Source organism: Hemicordylus capensis, chromosome 16 (assembly GCF_027244095.1).
Source record: "Hemicordylus capensis ecotype Gifberg chromosome 16, rHemCap1.1.pri, whole genome shotgun sequence".
Lineage (NCBI taxonomy): Eukaryota > Metazoa > Chordata > Lepidosauria > Squamata > Cordylidae > Hemicordylus > Hemicordylus capensis.
Genome location: NC_069672.1, coordinates 15837571 through 15859971, shown reverse-complemented (window position 1 = coordinate 15859971; position 22401 = coordinate 15837571). Strand labels below are relative to the sequence as shown.

The 22401-nt window shown below is 53.8% G+C and overlaps 1 protein-coding gene across 3 annotated transcripts in view; it reads right to left on the bottom strand.

Annotated features, from left to right (window-relative positions):
• Positions 1–577: 577 nt before the first annotated feature.
• The window catches only part of IFFO2 (intermediate filament family orphan 2), a 40135-nt gene continuing 18311 nt past the window's right edge, over positions 578–22401 (bottom strand). The window contains exons 2-9 of one of the 3 annotated variants that reach the window (XM_053281078.1): positions 16070–16130; positions 15407–15502; positions 13195–13335; positions 11719–11861; positions 8895–9015; positions 7325–7414; positions 7019–7149; positions 578–6804 (exon numbers count right to left, since the gene is read on the bottom strand). In XM_053281078.1, the coding sequence (XP_053137053.1) occupies positions 6699–6804; positions 7019–7149; positions 7325–7414; positions 8895–9015; positions 11719–11861; positions 13195–13335; positions 15407–15502; positions 16070–16130 (889 nt within the window). In that variant the 3' untranslated portion in view covers positions 578–6698. Of the gene's footprint in view, positions 6805–7018; positions 7150–7324; positions 7418–8894; positions 9016–11718; positions 11862–13194; positions 13336–15406; positions 15503–16069; positions 16131–22401 lie in introns of all 3 variants that reach the window. The other 2 variants (XM_053281077.1, XM_053281079.1) reach the window with 2 other exon arrangements.

Sequence of the window (22401 nt, the reverse complement as noted above, 5' to 3'; positions counted from 1 at the left end):
GCCAAGGAGCTGGACAAGAGAGACTTGTGGTGCACATACCCGTGATAACATGCAGATGGATCTGTTCCGACACTTCCCCTGCTTTTGAAGGCGCGTTGGAAATTGCAGCTCGGCGGCTAATTGGCACTAACAACAGAGAACACATCTTGCCAGTGTGCAGAGGGGAGAGACGCTGGTTCACATCCCAAAGGGCACGGGAGCCATTTGAAGGACCAGCTGCACCCACAAGAACTTGCCTGCAGTGTTCCCTTTCACAGAGATTCCAAGATCCTCTTGGCTACAACTCCCAGAATCCCCAAGCAAAAGTCATTGGAGCTGGGAATTCTGGGAGTTGTAGTCAACGTCTGGGACCCACTGTTGGAGGGAACCCTGCTTGCCCACCCTTTTTTGATCTTCTTCGGGGGGGGGGGGGAGTCCGTTTGGCCACGCACACCCCCACCTTCTGAAGCAAGATGCCTCCCGCTGCAAAGCTATGAGCCATGAGAGACTAAAGTGTCTGCACTGGGGAACAGAATTAACCCTCCTCCAAGGTCAGTGTAGGGCTGGGAACGCAGCGAGAGAGAGACACGGGACACACTTTCAGGAACCAGGAAGTTTGGCATTTATTGTCAGGGGTTTCTTCCTTTGAAACAAAGAATGACCATAACCCGTTTTCCCCACCAACAAGCTTCAGAGCATCCCCGTTTCACAGAGAAGCCTGTTGGACATGTGGGAAGAGGAAAGAACAGAACAGAACCAACACAGAGTCTTTTGCTAGAATCTGAGAGCTGAAGGGTGAACCAAAGGCCAGAGCTCCTCTCCTAGAAGCAGTACCAATAGCACAGGACGGCCAAACAGAAGCGGGGAGAACTCCGTGGAGTGTTCTGGGGAGCCGGATCAGGGCTGTGTTTGGTGTGTGCAGAGGCTCACAGCTTGTGCCGAGTCCAATTTCTGGGTGCCTTCTCTGAAGTGAAAGGCCTGCACGCAACACACTGCTGTCCAGCTAAGGAGACCGCGGGGAAGTGGGGAGGAAAGCCACTCCGATCCAAAGTGGAGGCAAAAATAAAAGAAAAGGGCCCTTCTGGAGGAAGCTTAGGAACTGGTTCACCCTTGGACCTCTCTCTCTCAATCAGAGCGCAAATACATTAATCCGATTATATCCCCCCCACCCCCTTAAAATATGCTAATATACAGAATACAAAGCACAATATGTACAATACAGTAAACAGGGTCATTCCCATTCTTAAGTTGTCAGTTTTGCAATTGGAAAAGGAGTCCTTAAGTGACTTCCGTCAGGAGGGAGTGGGGAGAAGGATGATCTAAAACAATCACCATTCCCCTCCTCGCCAAAAAAAGAAAGAAAATGGAGCCTCCTTGGAAAGGCACCCGTGCCTGCATTCCGAGGACTGTGTCAGTTTCTTCCAATGAAGCCTGATTATTTGGAACACACACACACACACATATCAAAACACCTATGCCCAGATTTCTAATCACAAGTTTCTCTGCAGCGCTTGGCTGATCTTTGCAAGCAGCGAGGCAGATTCTAGATCAGTGGCATGGCGAGACCTGCATGCTCCCTTTGCTGGAATCTCCCAGCCTGTGATTTGCAAAAAGCCTCCCAAACTTCAGGGAGTATCCGCGGGGGACCACCAGATGCACGGCTAGTCCACACTGAGCAGTCCTCGCAGTGCCAAGAGCGTGGCACGGCCTCCCTTTTCAGATACGGCCATGACCGTTACTACCTCACCAACGTTTCTAGCTGCCTGCCCACGCTTCCCAGGGCCGGGGAACTGGGAGAAGGAAAGAGGAAGGCCCAGCTTGGGTGCAGGAGTCCCTGCATGGCTGCTCTCCAGGGGAGACAGGCCGTTTCCTAGCCTTTCCAAGGGTCACAGCAAAGGAGGGAAACCGGACACAGCTCATGCATCTCTCTCCTCACTCCTTGCCTCACCTGCCCAAGCTCTGCAATCCCGGCTTCTTCAAGTAGACAGGCCTGTCAAAGGAGACGGAAACCTTCCAGCCAAGCAGAAACGCCCAGACCTTTTTTTGCTCTTTTGATAAAGCAGGCTGCTTAAAATTGGCCCTGCCTTCCGTCTCCTGCCAAGACGGGCACACAGCGGCCCTCGCTTCCTGGTCTCTCTTGCAAAAGAGTCAGAGTCAGCAAGGCGCCGGGTGCAGCGCTTGGCAGGCAGAAGTCCTCCAGTTCACCTTGGCAAGGGATCTGGAAAACAGGCCTGGAAATGCGTCGGGAGGGAAACCATGACCACGTCCATCACCGACGGGACGGGGCAGCAGGATTTCCAGAGGCAGGGAAAGAGCCAGGTTTCCACTCTGGCAACAACGTGATCCCATCTCAGTCCAGAAGAAGCTGTTCCAATGCCTGCACCTGTTTGGTCCCCCAGCCTGGTGGAACGACCCAGTGAGCCTGTTGAAAGAGCCCCGATGCCCAAGCGCAACCTCTCCCCACCCATTTCTGAAACCCACACGCTCTGCCTGCAGAGTCTTCGGCATGTGCTGCCTCCCATGGAGAGAGGAGCCAATGGCAAGGAGGGCCCCCACGAGCTACGTTTGGACAGGCATGTGTTGAAACCAAGGGGGCAATGCATGCCGCGGTAGAAATGACCCCCTGCTTCTACAAGACCTTGTCGGAGACTCTTCTACCCACCAGGGCCAATTCACCCTGCCGGGAAGCTTCCTGCTGCTGGGAACCGTTTCAACTTGTGAGCACACCAGTTTGCTCTCCGAGCCCAGCGCCACTGCAAGGGACATCAAAGCAGAGCCTTATTAGAACAGCCTCTTCGGGAGAGGGGGACTGGGCACGGATTTTAAGCACAATTCGGCAGACAGGCAGGCACCGCTGCCCCGTGCCACTCAAAAAAGGGCGCCCTGGGAGAACGAGGCCCCCCGCCCAGGCCTCCATCCTGCAGATACTCTCTTGCCAAATGCTCCCAGGCAAAACAAACAAAACAAAACACCATGCCTCCATTTATAACAATCCTTGAGCTCGGAAATATCCATGCAAGCTAACAGAGCTGGCTTAAAAGCACGGGAGAGCTGCAGTTCTAGTAACTCTCCAGCTTTTCCCTTTGCTGCAAAAACTGCATTTTGACCTGTTTAAATATATATATATTTTTTAAACCCAGACACAACACAATCCCAAACTGAATACCAGATTCTTATCTCGGTTTTAGCTTCCGACTGACACAATGGGGGCGGGGTGGGGGGGGGGAGATGGGAGCATTGGCCTCCTGAATCATGCATCTGGAGAGCGGTCCAGGAGAGATTTGCCGCATGCTTGCCCTCTAGTGGGAGGAGGGCACCTTGGCCAAGTTCCCACTTGAAACGGCCTCCCCCCCCACCCCAACAACACACAGAGTGAGGGAAAGGACGGAAAGCACGTTTTTCTGGCCTCTGCACTCTGTTCCAAGCTGCCAAACTTAACATCTTTAAAACACAGCAACTTATTGTTTCTTGTTGGGCCATTAATGAAAATATATTAAACCCTTGGACGGATTCCACAGAAGGGCTCGCTGGACCCAGCCACCCACCCCCCACCCCCACCATCCATAACGCCGATGCAAAGACTGTCCATTGAAAATGTCCATTTCTGTAGAAACCCAGGAAGGATGGGACGGATCGCCACCTTGCTAATAAGCAAACAAATGTTTGGCTTTTAAAAACAAAACACCCTTAAAAAAACCCGTGAGGAACAAGATCCCACCCACCCCATTTTAAATCTTCTTTTTAAAAGTGTCAATATGACACTGCCGTGTGGATCAAAAACATTTACAGCTTTACAGGAGGAGGGCCTCGGAGGGCATCAAAACCAGGTGCAGCATTTTCACCACGTTGATCCCTGACAAGCGCGGAGTCCGGCCACCGCGCCAGGGCTCCACGCAAACCCAGCGGCGTCACCACGGTCTTCCAAGTCAGCAGCACCAGCTGAAAGCGGCCCCGGGTGCTACCAGCAGCTCGGGAGGGGCGGATCGACTCACTGCCTAACCCGAACCGGCTCCCTTCGACAAAGGAGAGCCTCACCTCCGAAACGTGAAGAAGGCAAAATGCAAGAGAGAGACAGGCGGCATGTGACACAAGGGACACCGGCCACCGGCCTCCCCACTAGGACCAACCCCACCCCCTTCTACTGATTCTTCCCCAAGCAACCCTCACTTCCCTCTAGACGTGCGAAAAATGCAACTCCTACTTCCCATTACAGCTATGAGACGAACCCTTCCGTCAGCTCTGCCTCCCCACTTACAAAACCCCACCAGAACCTTCCCCCCCACCCTAATACTCTCCGTCTTAACATGCCTGCCACTAACAATCCCATGCCGCCACCCCCCCCACCACCCCAAACCATGCTCCCGACATCTAAAAAGAAAGTACGAAGAAGTTTAGCAGCAACACAATAGGACGGCTCTTTAAAACTGCTCAGCCTCTCTGCTACCGAACGAATCCCAGCGTTTCAAGGAGAGCTGACCAGCGGCGAAGTGGGACAGACACGCCACTGCCCATCCGAGCAGGTGGGCTCCCACCTTTGGAGGTGAAGTGCCTCGAGCAGCGACAGTTCAGCATTGGCTTGGGAGCCGCCAACGGGGCCTGGGGGAGAGTACTGGGTTCCAATCCCTGCAAAGGCTGTCCCCCAGTCCCCTAACTGGCAAAGAGAAAAAGAGATGGCTTTGGCGAGAAAAGGGATGCAAGGAGCACGCACTTTGGAATGACAGCTTCCCTTTCCAAAAGGGGGGGGGGGTGCTTGACAACACGTTTCAAAAAGGTCACTACGCTACGGGACAAAGCTCCTGACCTGAGAGCAGCAGCAGCAGCAAATGGAGTGTGTGGCAAGCAGCAAATCAAGAGACACGCCAAGGAGCCGGTTTTCTGGGGCCTCTCTCGCGTGGACGGGGATGCCACCGCTCTCCTCCGGATTCCAGAGACATCATCCCCTGTAGCAGGGGCAGGTAGCACAGAGAAGCCAGGCTTGCCGAGGGGGCCTGTGGCTTTCAGGCGCCGTGCGGAGGTTTCCTGATGCTCCCTCGCAAAGCAGAATCTTGGGCTTCCCCGGGGGATGGACTCAAGAGCACTCCAGAGGCACCGAATCAGGAGCCCTCCGGCTCCACAGCGGCTCCGTCAGGGTCCGTTTGCGGAGCCACCTGAGAGGAGTCCGAGTCCCCTCAGACTCGCTTCAAGTCATTAGGAAGCATTTTGCAGGGCAGAGAAATACCTGATCCCTCCCCTCCAAAAAAAAAGGGGGGGGGGGAATACTTAAAACTCAGCAGCTTTAACCACTAGTAGTCCGATTCCTCCTCCAAGACTTAACCAGCAAAAATATTCCCTCCTAGCTATCTTTCCCCCCTTCTGGCTAAGGCACCAGAAAAAAAATTAACAGAGGGGAACCACATGCCACCAGCCCTAAGGACTATTTGGCAAACAAGTCTAGCCTCACTCACTGAGAGAGAACGAACACACACATGGCTGTCCGGTCTTAGTTCCAGGAACCATAGTAATACTCTTACATTCTTTTTAAGCAGTTCCTCACCCTATACATAATACTTACATCCAGTCGATCTGAGGAGGCGCCATGGGGCCGCAAGAAGGCCACGCTTCCAGTCTACAGCTAGAGCTGTGCTCCTCAGGAGCCACCCCAGCAGCTGGCGCTTGGGGTGGGCGGCAGCCTCCCCCGCCCCCCACATCTTGCCCGCCCCACCAGTCAGTGAACACCGATTCCAAGGATGGCGGGCAAGCGCACCCTGCCACCCCAGCAACCGCGCTCTGCGTTGAGGAGAGCAGCACAGAAACGCAGGCCTCCCTCAACAGCAACGTTTGTAGAAAAAGAAGAAGTTGCCTGAAAGCATGGAAGGCCTTTTTTAAAAAGGGACAGACACAAACAAGGGGAAAGGAGGTCACTGGGGAGCGGCAGGATCGCTGAACAGACACGGCGGCCGGAGGGGCCGTCTCCCAAACACGCCACAGACAGCTCCCGTGTGCAGAATGCGTGTTCAGCTCCCCTCCCAACAAGAGACACAGAAGCCCAGCGGTGACCAAACATTCCACAGAAATAAGGCGAGTGCTTTGCTTTTTCTGGGGTTCCCCACCCCCCCTTCCTGCTTTTTGTTTTGCATAGTAGTGAAAGCGCTGGAGATGCCCACCCCGCTGTCCTTCTGCCTGCTTGCCTTGCCAACCAAGCCGAGACCCGCTTCTCTTGGGACTCTGGACAACCGGCAGAAAAAGGGGCGGCTGGGTCCCCAGAACACACTGGGGCACCAAGAGCTCCCCGGACACGGCCCTTCGGACCTGGTGAGCCGACCGGGGGTGCCACGCAAGGGTGAACTGTGGGCTGGTGTTTGCTCCGTCAGCAGTTCACGCCACTCCAGACTTTTGCAGCAACCCATTTCTGCGCTCCAAGTTGTTGGTTTGTCCGTTTAATACATATATAAAGCACTCGGATATGCAGGTGGAGCACCAAGTGGCTCAGCTTGAGGCAAAGGCACAATGAGAATGTCATCGTCTGTTTTCTTACAGAGCTCCACATCTGTAGAACAGCAGAAGTCTGGACAGCACCAATCCTTGGATGGGGTGGGGAAGCACACAACGACCCCAGTCCTTGGGGATCCTGGACCAGGGCTTGCAATCTCTGTCTTTCTGATCTCTCTCTCTCTCCTTTTTCTAGGTTTTCTGTTGCTTTTCTTCTCTGTCCCCTTTCGCCGGGATGCCCTGGTTCTTCATCAGCTGACCATGGGCTCAACGTCTGCTTCTCTGTCAAATTCGTCTTGGATCTCGTCCGTGTTTCCTGAGTCGCTGCTGGCTAACGAACTGGGAGACGGAGAATTTCTGTGGACGGGAAAGGAGAGGAGTTCAGTGATGAAGGAGAGCGTGCAAGAGGAAGAAAGAAAAAGAAAGAAAGAAGTTGGAATTTGGAATTCAGCCAGTTCAAGAGTTTCAGCTTAATCATGCCCAAGCTTTGCCCAGGAACGCTTTCAAGTGCCTCTCCCAGTCTGCAAATCAAGTGCTTGAAGAGCGTCAGGAAGAGCAGGGTGCAGGTTACCTTTCCGCAGAGCCTTTGATGAGCCGCCGGCAGGTCTCCATCTGGACATCCAGGCCCCGCTTCATGCTGCACATCTCCATGTATTCGTGGAGGTGGCGGTTCATGTCACTCTTGGCCGTAGCCAGCTCCAGCTGCACACAGGCAGAGGGAGAAGGCAGTCAGGGGCTGGGCAAGAACGCCATTCTCTGTGCCCTGTTCCCTCCCGCTCCTGCCCAGAGAGAGCGGCCAACTCTGCACCCTTTGTCCACAAATATCTGGGCTGCACAGAGAGAAGCAGCCCTCGGGAAAAGCTCTGCCGGTTCTTACCTCAATCTGTCCTATCGTTTCCTGGTATTCTTTGTCTCTCGTTTTGAAGAACGATTCGGTTTCATGGATCAAGTTGCCCAAGTTTTCCTCCTGCTGGAAAGGAAGGCGAGGAGCACGTGAGCCAAGGACTCTTTCGTCCCCACCCGCCACTAGAGCTAGGAAACCATCTCAGTCCCAGGCAGGCAAGCTCGCTTATTCCTTAAATACATTCCTCGCATGTGTGACCTGCCCTTCCAGCTAAAATCTAGCCGCCAGATTTGGAACCAACGGACCTTTCAGAACAGTCTTCAAGGCCAGTACCATGAGGAGGCCTACAATAAACCGGAGCACAAATGACTGATACCTAGCCCAGTATCCCAATCTGCATGCATTCTACATGCTCCCCCCGCCCGCGGCACCCCCCCCTTCATATGATCAGAATGCACCCATCCATCATGGGGATGGGGCCACAGCTCAGTGGCAGAGACCCTGCTTTATCTCCAAGACAGGGCTGGGAGAGACTCCTGCCTGCAGCCTTGGAGAAGCCGCTGCCAGCCGGCATGGACAAGGCTGAGCCAGACGGACTCGTGGTCCAATGCAGCAGATGGCAGTGTCCTATGATCCTTCCAGGAGCAGTGCCCTTGGGACAGAGTGAAGACTCGCGGTCCTCACACAGCTTTACAGTCAAAATCAAGGAAGCCTCCAGTGCAGAAGAGCAGCGGAGAAGTTTGGCCGCCGTCTGGGGAGCCAGAGGCCTGGAGATAAGGAGCTGCAGCGCTCAGCGCCAGGCAAGTCTCTCCCCCCCCCCCCCCCGCCCCGAGTCAATTAGCTTTTATTCCCGATCTCCATCTACAAGGCAAATCTACCCTCTCCTTGTGTAATTTTCAGTTAGAAGGGACTTAAGCCTCTTAAAACCTTGCGCACTGCAGCCTGGTTGGCCTGAAGATGGTAATGCTCCACTGATAGCTGTACGTCCGCACACGCATCGGGCTGTATGCAAATAATCTGTCACTAATTCCAGCCCGGCGCTCAACGACTTTTTATCACAGCTCGCTGGAAGACGCCACATTTTGCAGCCTTAGCACTTTGGAGTAATCTCTCGCCGTTCCGGAGCGCGCCACTCCGGGAGGCAGCACATTAACATGCGCTCCTGGCAGGCGGGGCAAGGCAGTGCTCAGGAGCGGCTCCCCAGAAGAGGAGGAGGAGGAGAAGAGCCGGCCGACCCCTGCGGCTGGAGGGGAGGGACCATGGCCCACATCCAGCCCTACAAGGGCTGCTCCCGAGGGCGGGCCAAAGTGTGCTTGAGGGCAACCTGGAACAGAAAAGCAGCACACCCTTTCAAGGTGGCACACCGGTGGATTTTCCAGGTTGGATCTCCTCCTCCTCCTCCTCGGGAAAGCTGCTGCAGCAGGAGCCTCCTGTCCCCTGCTCACTGAGCCAAGAGGCACCTTTTCAAAGAGGCAGCTCTCTTTTCTGGGCAGGGGGAGAGCAAGTGGCCCTCTCCATCCCCAGCAGCACCCACAAGAGGGAAAGCATCCAGCGAGCGGTGGGTGGCAGGCCATGCCCTGCAGGGCCCAGATCCAAGACTCACCTCCCCCTGGAGCTCAAGAGAGGGGTTGCAGTTGGTAAAGTCCTCCCAGAGGAGCAGAGTGTCCTCGTTCTCCTCCCACGTCAAGCTGTCACAGTCATCATCAAAGTCAAAGGTCTCACGCCTGTGAGGAGAGAGCATTTTGCATTAAAAGGCCCTTGTCCTCCTCCTCCAAAGCAAGTTCAAGGGACTCACGCGGTGCCAGGACAGAGGCGCCCGCCCCACAACCAGTGTTCCCTCTAACAGGGATTCCCGGATGTTGTTGACTACAACCCCCAGAATCCCCAAGCAAAAGCCACTGCAGCTGAGGGTTCTGGGAGTTGTAGTCAGCAACGTCCAAGAATCCCTGTTAGAGGGGACACTGCCCACAACCAAGTTTCCTGGCCACCTTTTGTTCCACAGCAGGCTGTGGGCAGAGTCACACAACTGCAAATGGCAGGGCCACCACTCGCCTCCAGATGGCGCTGTCTGTTCAACCAAGGGCACAGAGCTGGACACAAAAGCCTGAGGGGTTCGACTCAAACGACTTCTCCTCTCCTCCCCCCCCCAAGTCAGATTCAGAGGAAGTATGCAGCACTCCCAAGATGTACACAGGCACGTGGGCACTCCCAAGAGGTTCGCAAAAAGGTACTGGTTTTATGAGGACCACTAAAATGTCAAAGCAGTGAGCAAGCTTTTCAGAAGGCTATAAAAGCATTATTCCGATCCCAGCAGCAGAGCACAGCTTTCCGTTAGCCATCTCCAAGGTTTGCGCTGCTTTAGCTTTATAGATCATCCCTGCCCTCTTCGGGAATTCGGGGTGTGTGTGTGTGTGTGTGCCCTGCCTGCTGCCCCGTTTTGAAGACTGCAGGAGAAGCAGTGAGAGCACCAGCACTTGAGAGCACAATTGCGAGACTTAGAAATTAACCCGCGTAGAAGCAGAAAAGAATACCACGCAGCCCTGTTCTCGATGCCAAAGTCATGCTGTGCTTTGTGTAGCTACAGACCGCAACTAGTTATGGAAGGAAAGCCATTCTCTCCACCTGTGATTCTATCACACTTGGTAAGTCAATATGACCAGGCTGGTCCCAGAGAAGACAAAAGCATCCCAAGATATGCCAAACAAAGGGATACTGGGACATTGACCCCAGTCAAGACAACCACGCCTCCGTTTTAGGCCGAAGGCTTGAGAGAGAGGGAAGGGCAAGAGCTCATAGGCAGAGCGCCTGCTAATACAGAAGGTCCCAGGTTCAATCCCCAGCAACTCCAGTTCAAGGGATCCCAGGTCGCAAGGCATTTGCCTCTGACAATCGATGGCGGAGTAGCCAATCCTGAGCTAGCTAGAGCAGTGCTCAGACTCAGAAGGTGGCAACTTCCGATGTCGGAAAGCAGAACAAGGCCCTGGCGGGTTTTCAAGCGGCCCGAGAGAAGGCTGCTTGAGTTTGCTGTGGCAAGTTTCACAGCGAGACATTTTTGTCCCCTGAGTTCATTTCCTTCCCAGCAGAGAGCCTACAAAGCAGGAAGTGGGGGGGTCAACACTTATCTTATGATGAATAGGTTCAAAACTTGGCAGGAGCAGAGAAGAGGCCGCGTGGGAGGAGATGCTGGCTTCCCAGACCAGCCAGGACATCGCTACGTTTCCCTCCGGGGCTGCCCCTGCCCCTCGCCTGCGCAGACTGCTAGCAGAGCCCCCTCCGGGAAAGCTCCCAAGACCCCCCCCCCGGCAGAAGCTGCTGCCCACTTCAGCTGTGTTGGGTCTTCCAAGACACCACTGCTCAGTTAATCTGAATGGGGTGAACCCTGCTGGCTAGAGAAAGAGTGCACCAGCCTCGTTCCCTGGGGATTTAAAAAAGGGATGGGTTTTCACTCCCAAGGAACTGGCCTGTTCACTGGGATACCACTACAACAGCCAGCACAATCCATGGTGCCGAAACCCAGGAGAGGCACACTGCAAATGCACCTGAGAAACTAGTCCTCAGCAAGGACTCCAGGGGCCACATTCAAAGTGGGGGCCAGATCCCTGGGTGGGTTTATGGGTCTGGGAGCGGCACGCAAGCACACTCTCCAAGCCTGCTGCTTGTCAACAGGTAGCAAGGCAGGGCCAGGTCTGCCGGGGGGGCATGGCAGGAAGGAGAGCGACTGACTGCACTTCTCTCTGGGGCACGAGTCACGGCCCGGCGGATTCGTTTGCCTTCAAGAGCCTTCGCCCTATAAAAACAGGCATTAAGCCCAGGATCTTGATTATGAAGCTAGCGATTGACTCTGGGCCATGATCCGGAAGGGACGGACAGACACACAGAGTGATCAATGCCAATAAAAAGAGCCCTCCCAGAGAGAGTTGCCGAGTGGAACCATGAAGAGTTCCAGGAACAATCGACTTCAGTGAGCAGAGGAAGCAAATCTTTAAGATGAGCAAGCAGGAGAGCAGAAACACACCACCACGTGCCCCCACAGTGAATATTTGGGGTGGGGGGGGGAGTGCCAGGCATGGCCTGCCCGCAGCCCTTAAGCCCAGGACAGCTTTGCAAAGGCTGCAGAAGGGATAGAGAAAGGGCTCTCCCTCTCAAAGGCCACTCTGTCACCCCCCCCCCCACCCCCCCACCCCAAAACATGGAGCCTGGCGACCACAGAAAGCGACAGGCCACCTCTTCGCAGCAAATCCTGCTCATCTTCTCAAACAGCTTCCCAAGGACGGCTGCAGCCAAACGGGCACAGTATATAGCCTGGCCACGACTTTATTTCAAGCAGGGGGAGAGCAACTGGCCCGATTCTCTCTCTCTGCAGGCGCGCAGAGTTGGGCACCCGGAGGGTCTCGGCCACAGTCCTCGCAAGCTTCGGAACTACTCACAGCTGATTAAACATCCGCTTCATTTCATCCGTGATGTTCAGAGAACAGCTGACTTCGTCGTCCGAGAAGCGAGTGTTGTCCGGATCCTGCTCAGAGGGGTCGTCCTCCACAGCCAACTTCCGCTCTTTCTTCTTGGAAGCCACCTTAAGGGGGGGGAGAAGGGGTGGGGGTGACTACAAGGCTCGTTGGCTGAGCAGCTGTGCCGAGAGGGGCAGAGAGAAGGAAGGACAGGGTGCTGTTAGGCGGGGGGGGAGGGAATGGCTGCTCCCCCACCCTCCGCTTCCCCCAGTGAACCGGGCACACGAGGGGCAGCTCACGCCGAGGGCCATTGAGTGACAGGTGGAGGAACACAGAACACAGGAAAAGCAGGCCAAGATGGGAGACGGCAAAGCAAGCTGCTAGCGCTTGAGACAGGGCATGCCTTGGCGGCCCGGCCAGTTGGGCTACTGCCGGCCATGCGCAGGCTAGGAGGGCGATGCACAAGCAGCCGGAAGTGCCCGGGGCGAGAAGCTGGAGCGCAGGCCGCCCCCCTTCACTCTCCCCCCTCCCGGGCCTCAGCTAGCATGGCGGGCAGGGAGAGAGGGAGGCCCACTCCTCTCGTGTTCCCACCCCCAAAGAGAGCAAGCTGGCCACCCCTGTGGCAGGAAAAGGGCAATGCAGAAGAAAACTGGACAGAGGGAGCTGGAAACACGTCAAGAGCTGGCCTTGGCATCACTCGAGCCCCACCCCCCCACCCCCGCCCAAAGGGGAGGGGAGGAGGCCCTGGCCTCACAACGGGTGTCAACCAGCCACCACCTAGAAGCTGGTTGCCACATGCATCTGAGTCGCCGGAACAGCTCTGCGTGTGGTCAGAGCTGGACCAGATGCCACTCGCAGCAGGGGCCGGCCGAGGCAGTCTCTGAAGGGTGGCTGGCCGGCCGCTCCCGAGGGCACACCCAAGCCGGCCTGCAGATGGAGCTTTCCTAGCCACTGCCTACACACCTGCAGCCCTTTCCTTCACACGGACTAAATGCTGAGCACACTCCTGTAGTGGAAGCAGAGGGTCCCCAGAATCGGGGACCAGCCGGCCCCAAACCACAGTGCCTTTTGGTGATGCTCCGGCCTGGAGCACCAGCACATACTGGGCCTCCTCTGAAAAGGGGCACCTTGCCATTCGGCGGCGGCTTCTCAAGATGTGGAGGCATGCCGGCTGCACAATGTGAGTGAGTGAGTCTAAGACCTGGAGACAGATGCCACCTGCGCAGGCCTTTGGAACAGCAGGATCTGATCCCGGGCAAGGTCAGCTTCCTGCTTCATTTAACCTTGTTCCCAACATGGGAACAGCAGCACGTGTGTTATCTATAGGATAACAGGATCACATCCTAGTCAAATCAACTCTGAGCGTTCACAGGAGCCTTCTTTCTTTCCTTCCTTCCTCTCTCTCTTCCTAACACAGCCATGTTCTCCATCGGACAGGACAGGAGGGGGCCGAATCACCTGGAAGATCTTGGAAACATCCTCAGAGTTGCGCTGCTGTGCTACATCGCACAGCTTGGCTGTGATATCGATTCGCCGGCAGATGTCCATGTCCACCTTCATGGCTTTCTCTTGGATCTTTGTGTCCAGGTCTGTCATAGGCTGCAGGAAGGACAGCAGTGGATTATCTCCCATTAATACAGTGCAGAAGAGAAGAAGAGATACTGCCGGGTATCTCTGCCAAGGCAGACCATGCCAGACTTCACACTCACACTGTCCACCACGGCTCAAAGAACTGAGGACAGGTCATACCACAGGAACGGCAGCATTTGAGAGGGTGGTCAGAGCGCTGCAGGTGCAACACTGATGTCTAACCAATGCAAATGTTCAGGAATGACTACAAACCCCCTACCCAAAATCTCACTTTGATTAAGCTGATGTTTTAAAGAGTCTACAGAGAAACCAATTCTGCAGATCTCTAAATCCTACACTCTCTGTGTAGGATGCAGTTTCTGTTTGAAGCTGGAAGGTAGTACTTAATGTCAGAAAATTCCTCTAGAAACCTTATACTAAAAATAGTTTCTCTCTTACAGTATGAGACATCTAAATTCTAATTACCTTCTGCCGAAGACAAAATGAAGACAAAATTTAGCACATTACACGTCTTCAGCTAGCAAGGGGAAGGACCAACAACCCCAAACATTTCATCCTAGGGGGAAACAAGTGTCCTTCCAGATTTCCCAGCTTTGTTGGGCAAATTCTCACTTCCTAGATGAGTCAACTATAAATGGGGGCAACAAAAGTGTAAGTACATCTACTAAATACCCTGTTACATGGATTTTCAAAGTCTGAGGGCGGATAATGTGCAAGAGGCCCTCGAAAACTGCTCTTCGGAAAGGCCATCCCTGAAAGAGAAGCTAAGCAACTCTTTGGGCCTCAAAACATCCACAATACTTCCCACGTACTGTTTCTGCCACTCCAGCTTGCGTTACTCGCACGAGAAAGACATTTTTCTACGTCTTTTCTCTAGACAATGTGCTTGGACTCACTTTTAACGCTCCTCTCCATCTGCACTAGGAGCATGCTTAGAATAATTTCGTTTCACAGTCCTTAACGGTGCCACTTACAAATCAAAGATAACCTGTTATGCCCTGCGTGTTTATATGATGAGAGTCCAAGGATGTGGGAGGAGTGTGTGAGAGAGAGAGAGACTGCGATCTCGCCACCGTTTCCCTGCCCTCTGCCCAATTCCACCCGTGTGGCCATCCTCCCGTGGTCTAAATGGCTTCCCTCTGTACCAAGCCGAGCACAGAGGTGTTTGTGTGCCTCAGTGCCACCCTACTGACATTCTCTTTGGGGCCTGGATGCAAGCACCAGAATGTGCCCTGACAGGGGAGGAAAAAACCCAAACACCCAGGAGTATCTTCCGTTCCCAGCACTAAAGACCAAAAAACTGAATTGAAAAGCAGACAAGGGGTAGCGTATGTGAGTGTGAGCAGAGAAGGAGCAGCTCTGCTCTTTCACCACGCAACAGCCAGGCTTTGAAGCAAAGTGGATGGGACCTCTAGGGGGTGGCTTTTGTTCACCCCAAGCACAACCTTTGTACTCCGGGTCAGCTTGATGGTTTCCACATTCGCAAGACCCGCCCCTTCCTCTCTACCTGCTCCAAGCCCCTCTTAACAGCTTCCGTGACACCCCAGCATACTGCAGCTCCAAACACATACACTGCTGACATGCAGGAAAGGCATCAATGACAGGCTTGGGATAAAGCAACCTGGGGAGTGGGGGAACGGGTCGGAGCTGGAGTCCTTAGAAACAGGAATCTGAAGGAAGCGTGGCCCTTTGTCTGACTGACGGCATCTGCAGAGTGCCGCTCAAAGCCGGCACGTCCCAGAACTGACTAAACCCCTGAAGAACTCGGGGATCCTCCAATGCATTCTTTCCACAGGCCGCTACATCGGGGCGGCAGCATTGCTAGCTGGTGTGAAGGGGTCTGGGGTTGGTGGAAGACAGTCAGGAGTGTGTGATAAGCAACAAGTTAATGCGTCTACACAGACCAAACGGGAAGCAAGGCGAGGACACGGGGTGATGGGCCCGATGCAGCCGATCCTACCAGGCAGCCGTCGTAATAACTGCAAGCAGCGCTCCCTGAAATCAAGCCTTTTCCATTCATGAAGCTATCTTGTCGAAAGAGAGCGGAGCTGGGCACAGACCAGTCGGCCAGGCTACTTACATCACTCATCAGGCCCTTGAAGACAACCAGCTCTGCCTTCAGCCGCTCGATTTTCTCATTTAACTCTTCCTGGAGCGCTTCAGCTTCTTGTGCTTCCTGGAGGACAGAAGGGGGAGAGAAGATGGTGGAAAGGAGCCCACATCCCTCAGACACAAGCCTCCAATACCCCTGCCTGCAACCTTGGAGAAGCCGCTGCCAGTCTGTGTCGACCAGGGATTCTCAGCGTGTGGGTCCCCAGATGTAACTGGACTTCATCTCTCATAATCCCCAACCAAAGGCCGCTGGGGCTGGGGATTATGGGAGCTGAAGTCCAATAACATCTGAGGACCCACATGTTGAGAAACCCGGGTGTAGACAATACTGAGCTAGATGGACCAATGGTCCGACTCAGTAGATGGCAGCTTCCTATGCTCCTCGATGCAGAACCAACAAGTGCCAATGGGGGAAGCAAGCTATCTTCCTTCCTCATGACCGAATAAATACAACAGAGCAGTATGAGGATTTGCCTCTCACTTAACATACATGTGGGATAAGGCATCACTCACTAAACCCAGCAAGGTTTCAAGAGTTCAAGCCATCAGCAGCCAACAAGAATCAAAGCTGACCCCCATCCCCAGGAACCTCCAAAGAAACCTGAAAGTCCAGGTGCCTTTCAAAGCCTACCTCTTGGAGCGTCTCTACCATCGATTCAAGATGCATTCGCTTTGCCAACTCCTCTTCCCATCTGGAGGGAGAAAGAAAGAAAAACGGGGTGGGGAGAAATGTTGTGAATTAAGAGGAAAGTATCTTAACACTTAATATAGAACACAAATTTTAGTGAGACTGCTCAACCCCCAAACTAGTATAAAAATAGTTCCATCCTCAGTCATAATGGCTGGTAGCAAGAGATGATAGAAGTTGCAGGTCAACATCTGCAGGGGGGGCTGCAGTTCTGAGACTCCTGCTCTAAGGATTAAGAAGTAGTCTGAGTGACATTTCCGTTATTTCGCCTTCCCGCCTGCAAATCCATGCAAGTCAGAACCTTCAGATATTGAATTATGCTACCGGTTTTTGAGTTATAGGAGGTTTGCAATTGATTGGGAGGGGGTGGAATCACACCTGTTCACTTCTGGCCTGTGGATGTGTTCCTTTGCGGTTCTGGGCAGTGCCAGCACAACCCCTTGCCCCACATTTCGATCAATATTGCACCTCGCTCCTTGCAAACAGCAGCACACTGCTCTAGTCAAAACACTTTAGACACAACCCGGTCATATTGGGTAACAAAAGGCTCTCCTTCTAAACAATGTCATGCTCTGAGCAGAAGTTTGCCTTTGGACACAGTAGCAGGCACGGCTGCTGACTCCACCGGCAAAGCATTCTTCAGGAAGTTGACTTGGAGTGAGCCTGGAGAATGCATCAGGGCAGGTTTGCAGAGACCTCTCGCTCCACAAATCCCTGGGCGGAGCTGTGAGAGCTTGGTTGCAAAACCACGATTGATGACTGCCATTAGACGCTGGTAATCCAGGAGAGAGCATCTACGCAAGGCTGATGAAAATGCTCCCGGTTGCCTAATTCTAAGGCGGCGTGAAAGGGAAGGGACACTCGCCGTTTCTTCCATTGCCCAATATTTAAAAGGCTGCTGAGTGGAAGAACAGGCACACACAGACAGACGAGCTCCAACCATGTCAACCGAGTTCGGTCACAAAAGGATGAGGGAGTGTTGGAGACAGGGAAACGGGCCCCCGCCCCACCGGCCAATCTGGCAATGCCATCCAACCACATCCCCCTGAAGCTTTCCATAGGGAACCCGTACTGACAAGCAGAGTTACCCCACCCCACAAAAAGGCTGCATTTAGAGCGCAGCTGCATGCCAAGAGGGTCATCTTGGAAGGAAAGGACAAAGGCAGCAGCTGTTCTAGGGCCATCCCTGGTCCTAATCCTCGGCAAGCTGCACCGGAGGAGCACGTTGCTTCCCAGAAGCAGGCACACTTGCAAGCTGTCAACACCCCTCGTGGGACGCACGAGGACCATTCCCACAGTAACATGTGCCAGCCTGAAGCGAACCCTCCCCAGGAAGTAACTGTGCCCTCTTGCAGAAAGCAGGCCAGGAAGAGATATTTCTAGCCTTGTTTCCTCCCACCAGCCCTTTATAGGCAGAACGAAAATATTTGGCCTGGAGTTTGTTTTTGGCACAAGCACTTGAGGACAAACTCTAGTGACCCAGCCCGCATGAACTATGCTCTCCCAAGCCCTTTCCAGCTGCTGGCTCCACGGGATGGGTCCAGAGCTACAGAGCTTTTCGCCTTTCGCCATACAAAGCAGCATCTCGAGCATCAAGATGGGAGGCACGTCTTGGCTAGCCCTCGCCTACGCATCCCTGGGAGGTCTGAGGAACGGGCCGCTCTTCCTAAAGTGACCGGGACATGGCAAACTGCAAGGGCAGTTCTGGCTGCGTGGCTTGCCCAAGGCCACACGGTGAGCCCCTGGAAGGGATGAGCACCAAACCCCGCTCACCGGAGCTCTCAGCCAGCTTATGGCAAGGCAGAGGATCAGCATTCACAAGAGCATCAAGCAATGCATTCACAAGAGCAGACAAACGAGGTACACACTGCTGGAGGGTCATGCAGAAGTGCCTCACGCATGTAGATGCAGATTAAAGCAACTATAGTCATCAGTCAAGGCTCTCTCTCTCTCTGCTTTCAGCCAAGAAGCAGCGGCAAGGGAACGCTTTCAGCCAAGGGGGGCAGCTGCACCTATCAACAGTTCTGGCTTGCAGTTCTGACTATAAATACGTGAAACCACCATCCAGGATGGTCAGGTGGGGAGGGGAAGAGGCTCCAGCCGCCAGGAATGGAAGGCTGATCGCCTGGTCCCCAAGAGCACCCTGCTGTATAACCCCACCCTACACAGCGGTGCTGTATGCAAGATGCAAATCTAAATCGCTTCAGCTGTGGGTATTCAGGCGGTCACTGTAGTTTCTGACCCACAGGAAAGGGGTTTCTGAAGTTGTGCCTCCAGGATTTAAACTGAGAAGGCCCAGTTGCTGTTCCCTGAAACTCAGCCCAGCAATTCCAGTCTCCTGCAGTACACAAAGCAGAGAAAGACCAAGCGGCCGTCGAGTGAAAGAGCGGAAAAAGGAAAAGGCAAGAGGTCCCTTCCCCAGCACTTAAGTCATTCTGACCTTGTGCCAGAAAAATGACACAGCTCTATGCCAGGACAGCTTGTGGGAGGTTTGCTAGCTTCTGTCACACCCGTGGAGAAGCCCCAGATTTCACCATCTTTGTTCAGAACCAATTAGTTTGCTTGAAGGGGGCGAGATGGCCCAACCTCAGCTCACCTACTTCCTGGGGACATAGAGGTGACAAGGTAAATGAGTCGTGTGTGTGTGTGTGTGTGTGTGTGGGGCTTTCCACTGCGAGGACGGTCAAGCCAGATAAGCAGTTTTTTCTATCCAGGGGAATTTCCCCCCCCCCTTTGAATGTGAGCCAGCTGCTGCATTTCGCTAATGGGAAGTCTGGGCTCCCCATCATAAGTCATCCGAAGAGCTCTCTTGTTCCTGGCTCTAGATTAATCAGTGTCTTGGGAAGGTCCATGACCATGAGAGTCCTGCAAGTGAACACATTTCAAAAACCAAGCGCCCCCGTCTCGGCGGCACAAGCCAACGATGGGGCTGCCGGGCCACGTGACACGGGAGCCCAAGAAGCCCACCAGCTTGCCCTTGGAGAGCCACGCGCTGAAACGGGCACGGCTGGACTTGTAAGACACAGAGGGCCGAGATGGGGAAATGCCCGCAGCTCCTCCCGGTTCTGTCCCGACTAGGCCTCCAGCTGCCTGCTTCCTGGGCCAAGAGAGCACAGCTGCAAGCCTCTGCTGCTGCTGCAGGGTCCCGCTGTCCTTGAACGCTCAACTTCGAAGCAGCCCACGGGCCCTGCGTGCAAGCACGGCTGCTGCAAACGAAGCAGCACAAACAGGAGGGTGAGGCAGCAATTCCGGACGGCAGAGGCAGAGCTCGCCCCGAAAGCAGAGGAAGCGCCAGCAGCAACACCAGGAGCCTGGGAAGGGAAGGCGGGCCCGCCCCCAGCCAGCCTGCAATGGGTCGGAGCAGACTGCCCAGAAGACGGCCGGTCTCACACTTCCGCTGCAGACAGCTGCTCTCGCACTCGCTTCAGCTCCTTCTTGGCCGTTCCCACAATGGCCAGCTGCAGCCAAGTCGGGATATTTCCGCACCAGAGCAACACTCTGCCAGCGAGGATTTCTAGACGGCAAAAATGCCATTAGCAGCCTGGCCACAGGCTCCTGGGATTATTTTTAAATCGGCGTATCCCTTCCAAAACACTGAGGCACCAAACAGGATCCGAGCTCCTTCCTCGACAAGGGCCGGCCTTTCAAGGGCTGGGGCGACTATCAACACTCACGTGTTAACTGTTAATAGTCACCGGGAAATAAAGGAGTCGGGCTGAAGCTGGGAGCCCACGGACTGCTCTGTTTCCACAGGCAAGACCGCATTCCACAAGGATGCCGTCACTGCAGCCTCAGACTACCTTCGCCAGGGTCAGACGCTGCTCTTACGGAGGCTGGGGAGGGAAGGGCGGGGAAGAGAAGGGAACACTTTCTAGAGGTAGCGGACGAAGGTAAGTGCCCTGCTGATGGAAAGTGTGCAGACCGTAGAGGTGAGTCAGGGCTTAAATATGCGCGAGAGTCTGAAGAAAGTTATCTGCAAGCTGAACTGCCGCCCTAGAAAAAGAAAAGTGGACGGTGACGGCAGAATTAGAAGAGGAGGCCATTATGGAAAGGTTTCTCTTGCTCTGGAGTTGCCACAGGGCCATTTCCATAAGTAGGAACATTTGGGACCATAGGAATTGTACTATTCGGCTGGGTGGACTGAACTGTGGGTTCAAGTCCAGTTTCCCAAGCAGAGGAGGAGAGCTGGTCTTGTGGCAGCATGCACGAATGGTCTTTGCTAAGCAGGGACCACTCTGGTTTGCATCGGAATGGGAGACTACGGGCCCACACTGGCAACAGCATCTGCACGTTGCCTGCAGAAGGTCCCAGATTCCTGCCCTTAAGCACTGGTACCACCACTGGAGAACCCCTTTCAGTTGCATGCATGATGTGCTGTAGAACGATGGGCGAGTTCATTTGGCTGGAGTTTGCTTCTACTGTGAACCAGTAGAAACAGCCAGCCATGGAAAGGAAGGGAAACCCCCACTCCAAGTCCCAACCAGAAGGATACCCCACACAGCGGATGCTGGTAAAAGAACCCTGTTGCCGTGATTTCTAGGACGTCGGGGATGCCTGGATGCACATCTAGGTGCCGAGATTAATGACTCAGTTTGCAAGCATGAATGAGAAACTGCAACAATAGGAGACGTCCCTTTCTCATGTGGGCATGAGGGCAACACCTGTCTTTGCTCATCGCTTCGGAGGAATTCTGTCAAGATCAAGTGGAGAACAAAGAGCATCTGAAGCCAGGCACAGGTAATTGCCTTCTGGGCGGTGCCGCCACTCCAGCGTCACAGGCCGGAGACATGTTTTCCCACTTGCTGCCCTGTGGCAATATGTCGTCGGCTATCATTTCAGATCTGTTGATGCCCATGCTTTTCCAAGGTGTACCCAGGCCAACAGGGTGTGCCCCGCCGTTTGCTGATGTTGACAAGAAGAGATTTGGTGTTCCGCGTGCTCAGACACCACCGCTTTGCTTTCTTCCCCTGAAATGACTCATGGCAGCCACATGTGCTGTAGGAACGTGCCCACTAATCCCACCTCCCTGCATTGATCCAAAAAGGCAACAGACATCTACCAGCCATCAGTTCTGGTAAACCAAAACTGCCAATTGCTTCTCTCTCACCGGTTAACGTTGCAATCACCACACAAAGAACTCCGACTGGAAATCCTCCTCTTGGGGGATCTACACCTCTCAACTACATGGATGTCATTTCATAAAGGGATTGTACTTCCCATTAAGAATCATGGACAACATTCTGAACACTATATGGAGAACGTCTGCCAAGCAAAGTTGCCAGCTATGTTCCCATATTCCCTCCCGGTACTACTGTATATGGCATATACAGTAGTACTGGGAGGGAATAAGAGAGATACTGGCTTTACTCAATCCACAATAGTATCTCTGAAGTGCGTGCATCAGAAAGACAGGTAGTTTTCGAGGATGCCAGTCAGTCTTTGGGAAAGGCTGTAGCTTGATAACAGAGCACATGCTTTGCAGATAGACGTCATTCCTGCTGTCTCCAGTTGAAAGGATCAAGCAGTAATGGGAAAGGCCTTTGTCTGACACCTGAGAGAGCTTCTGCCAGTCAGAGTAGACAACCATGGGCTATTATGGACTAGCGGTATCACTCCGTAGGAAGCCTCATAAGTTTTATAACCTTTAATAAAATATGCACAGGATTGTGCAACTCCCACACAAACACAAGCGCACTCATGAAGAATATACACTATGAGAACCTCTGCTTCCACTACAAAAAGAAAAAAGCCTTGGAAGCGAGTGGGCATGCACAATCACCAGCCAGAAATTCATTCTTCTATATAACTCTGCCTCCCCAGCTAAGGAGGAACCAAATTATGTAAAAACGGGCAAATTCTTAGTTTGCATGGTTGCTTAGAATGTAGGTTATCTTGGCGCAAAATTCAAGCTGATGCAGCATCTCGAACCAACAGATCCAAGGACCCTGCATACCTTTAGCCACTCTCTCAATCCCTCACTGGTCGAGGATGTAACCGCAGAAAAGAGCTGTTCCATGCCCAACAGATGTGGCTGCAGGAGGGAGGGAGGGAGGGAGGGAGAAGCAGCACAGGAGAAGAAACAGCTGCAAGTATCTGGAATGACTGGATGCATTTCAGGGCGGTTCTGATTCTGTTCAGCCACTCCCAGTGTATCCCAAGGCCAGGGCTTCTCAGTCCCCCAAGTGTCTTGGGTTTTCAGTGAAACACAAAATTAAATGCTTCCTGAACAGCTCCATGTGAAATGTTTTAATCTGAAGGGCAACATCCGATTCCAT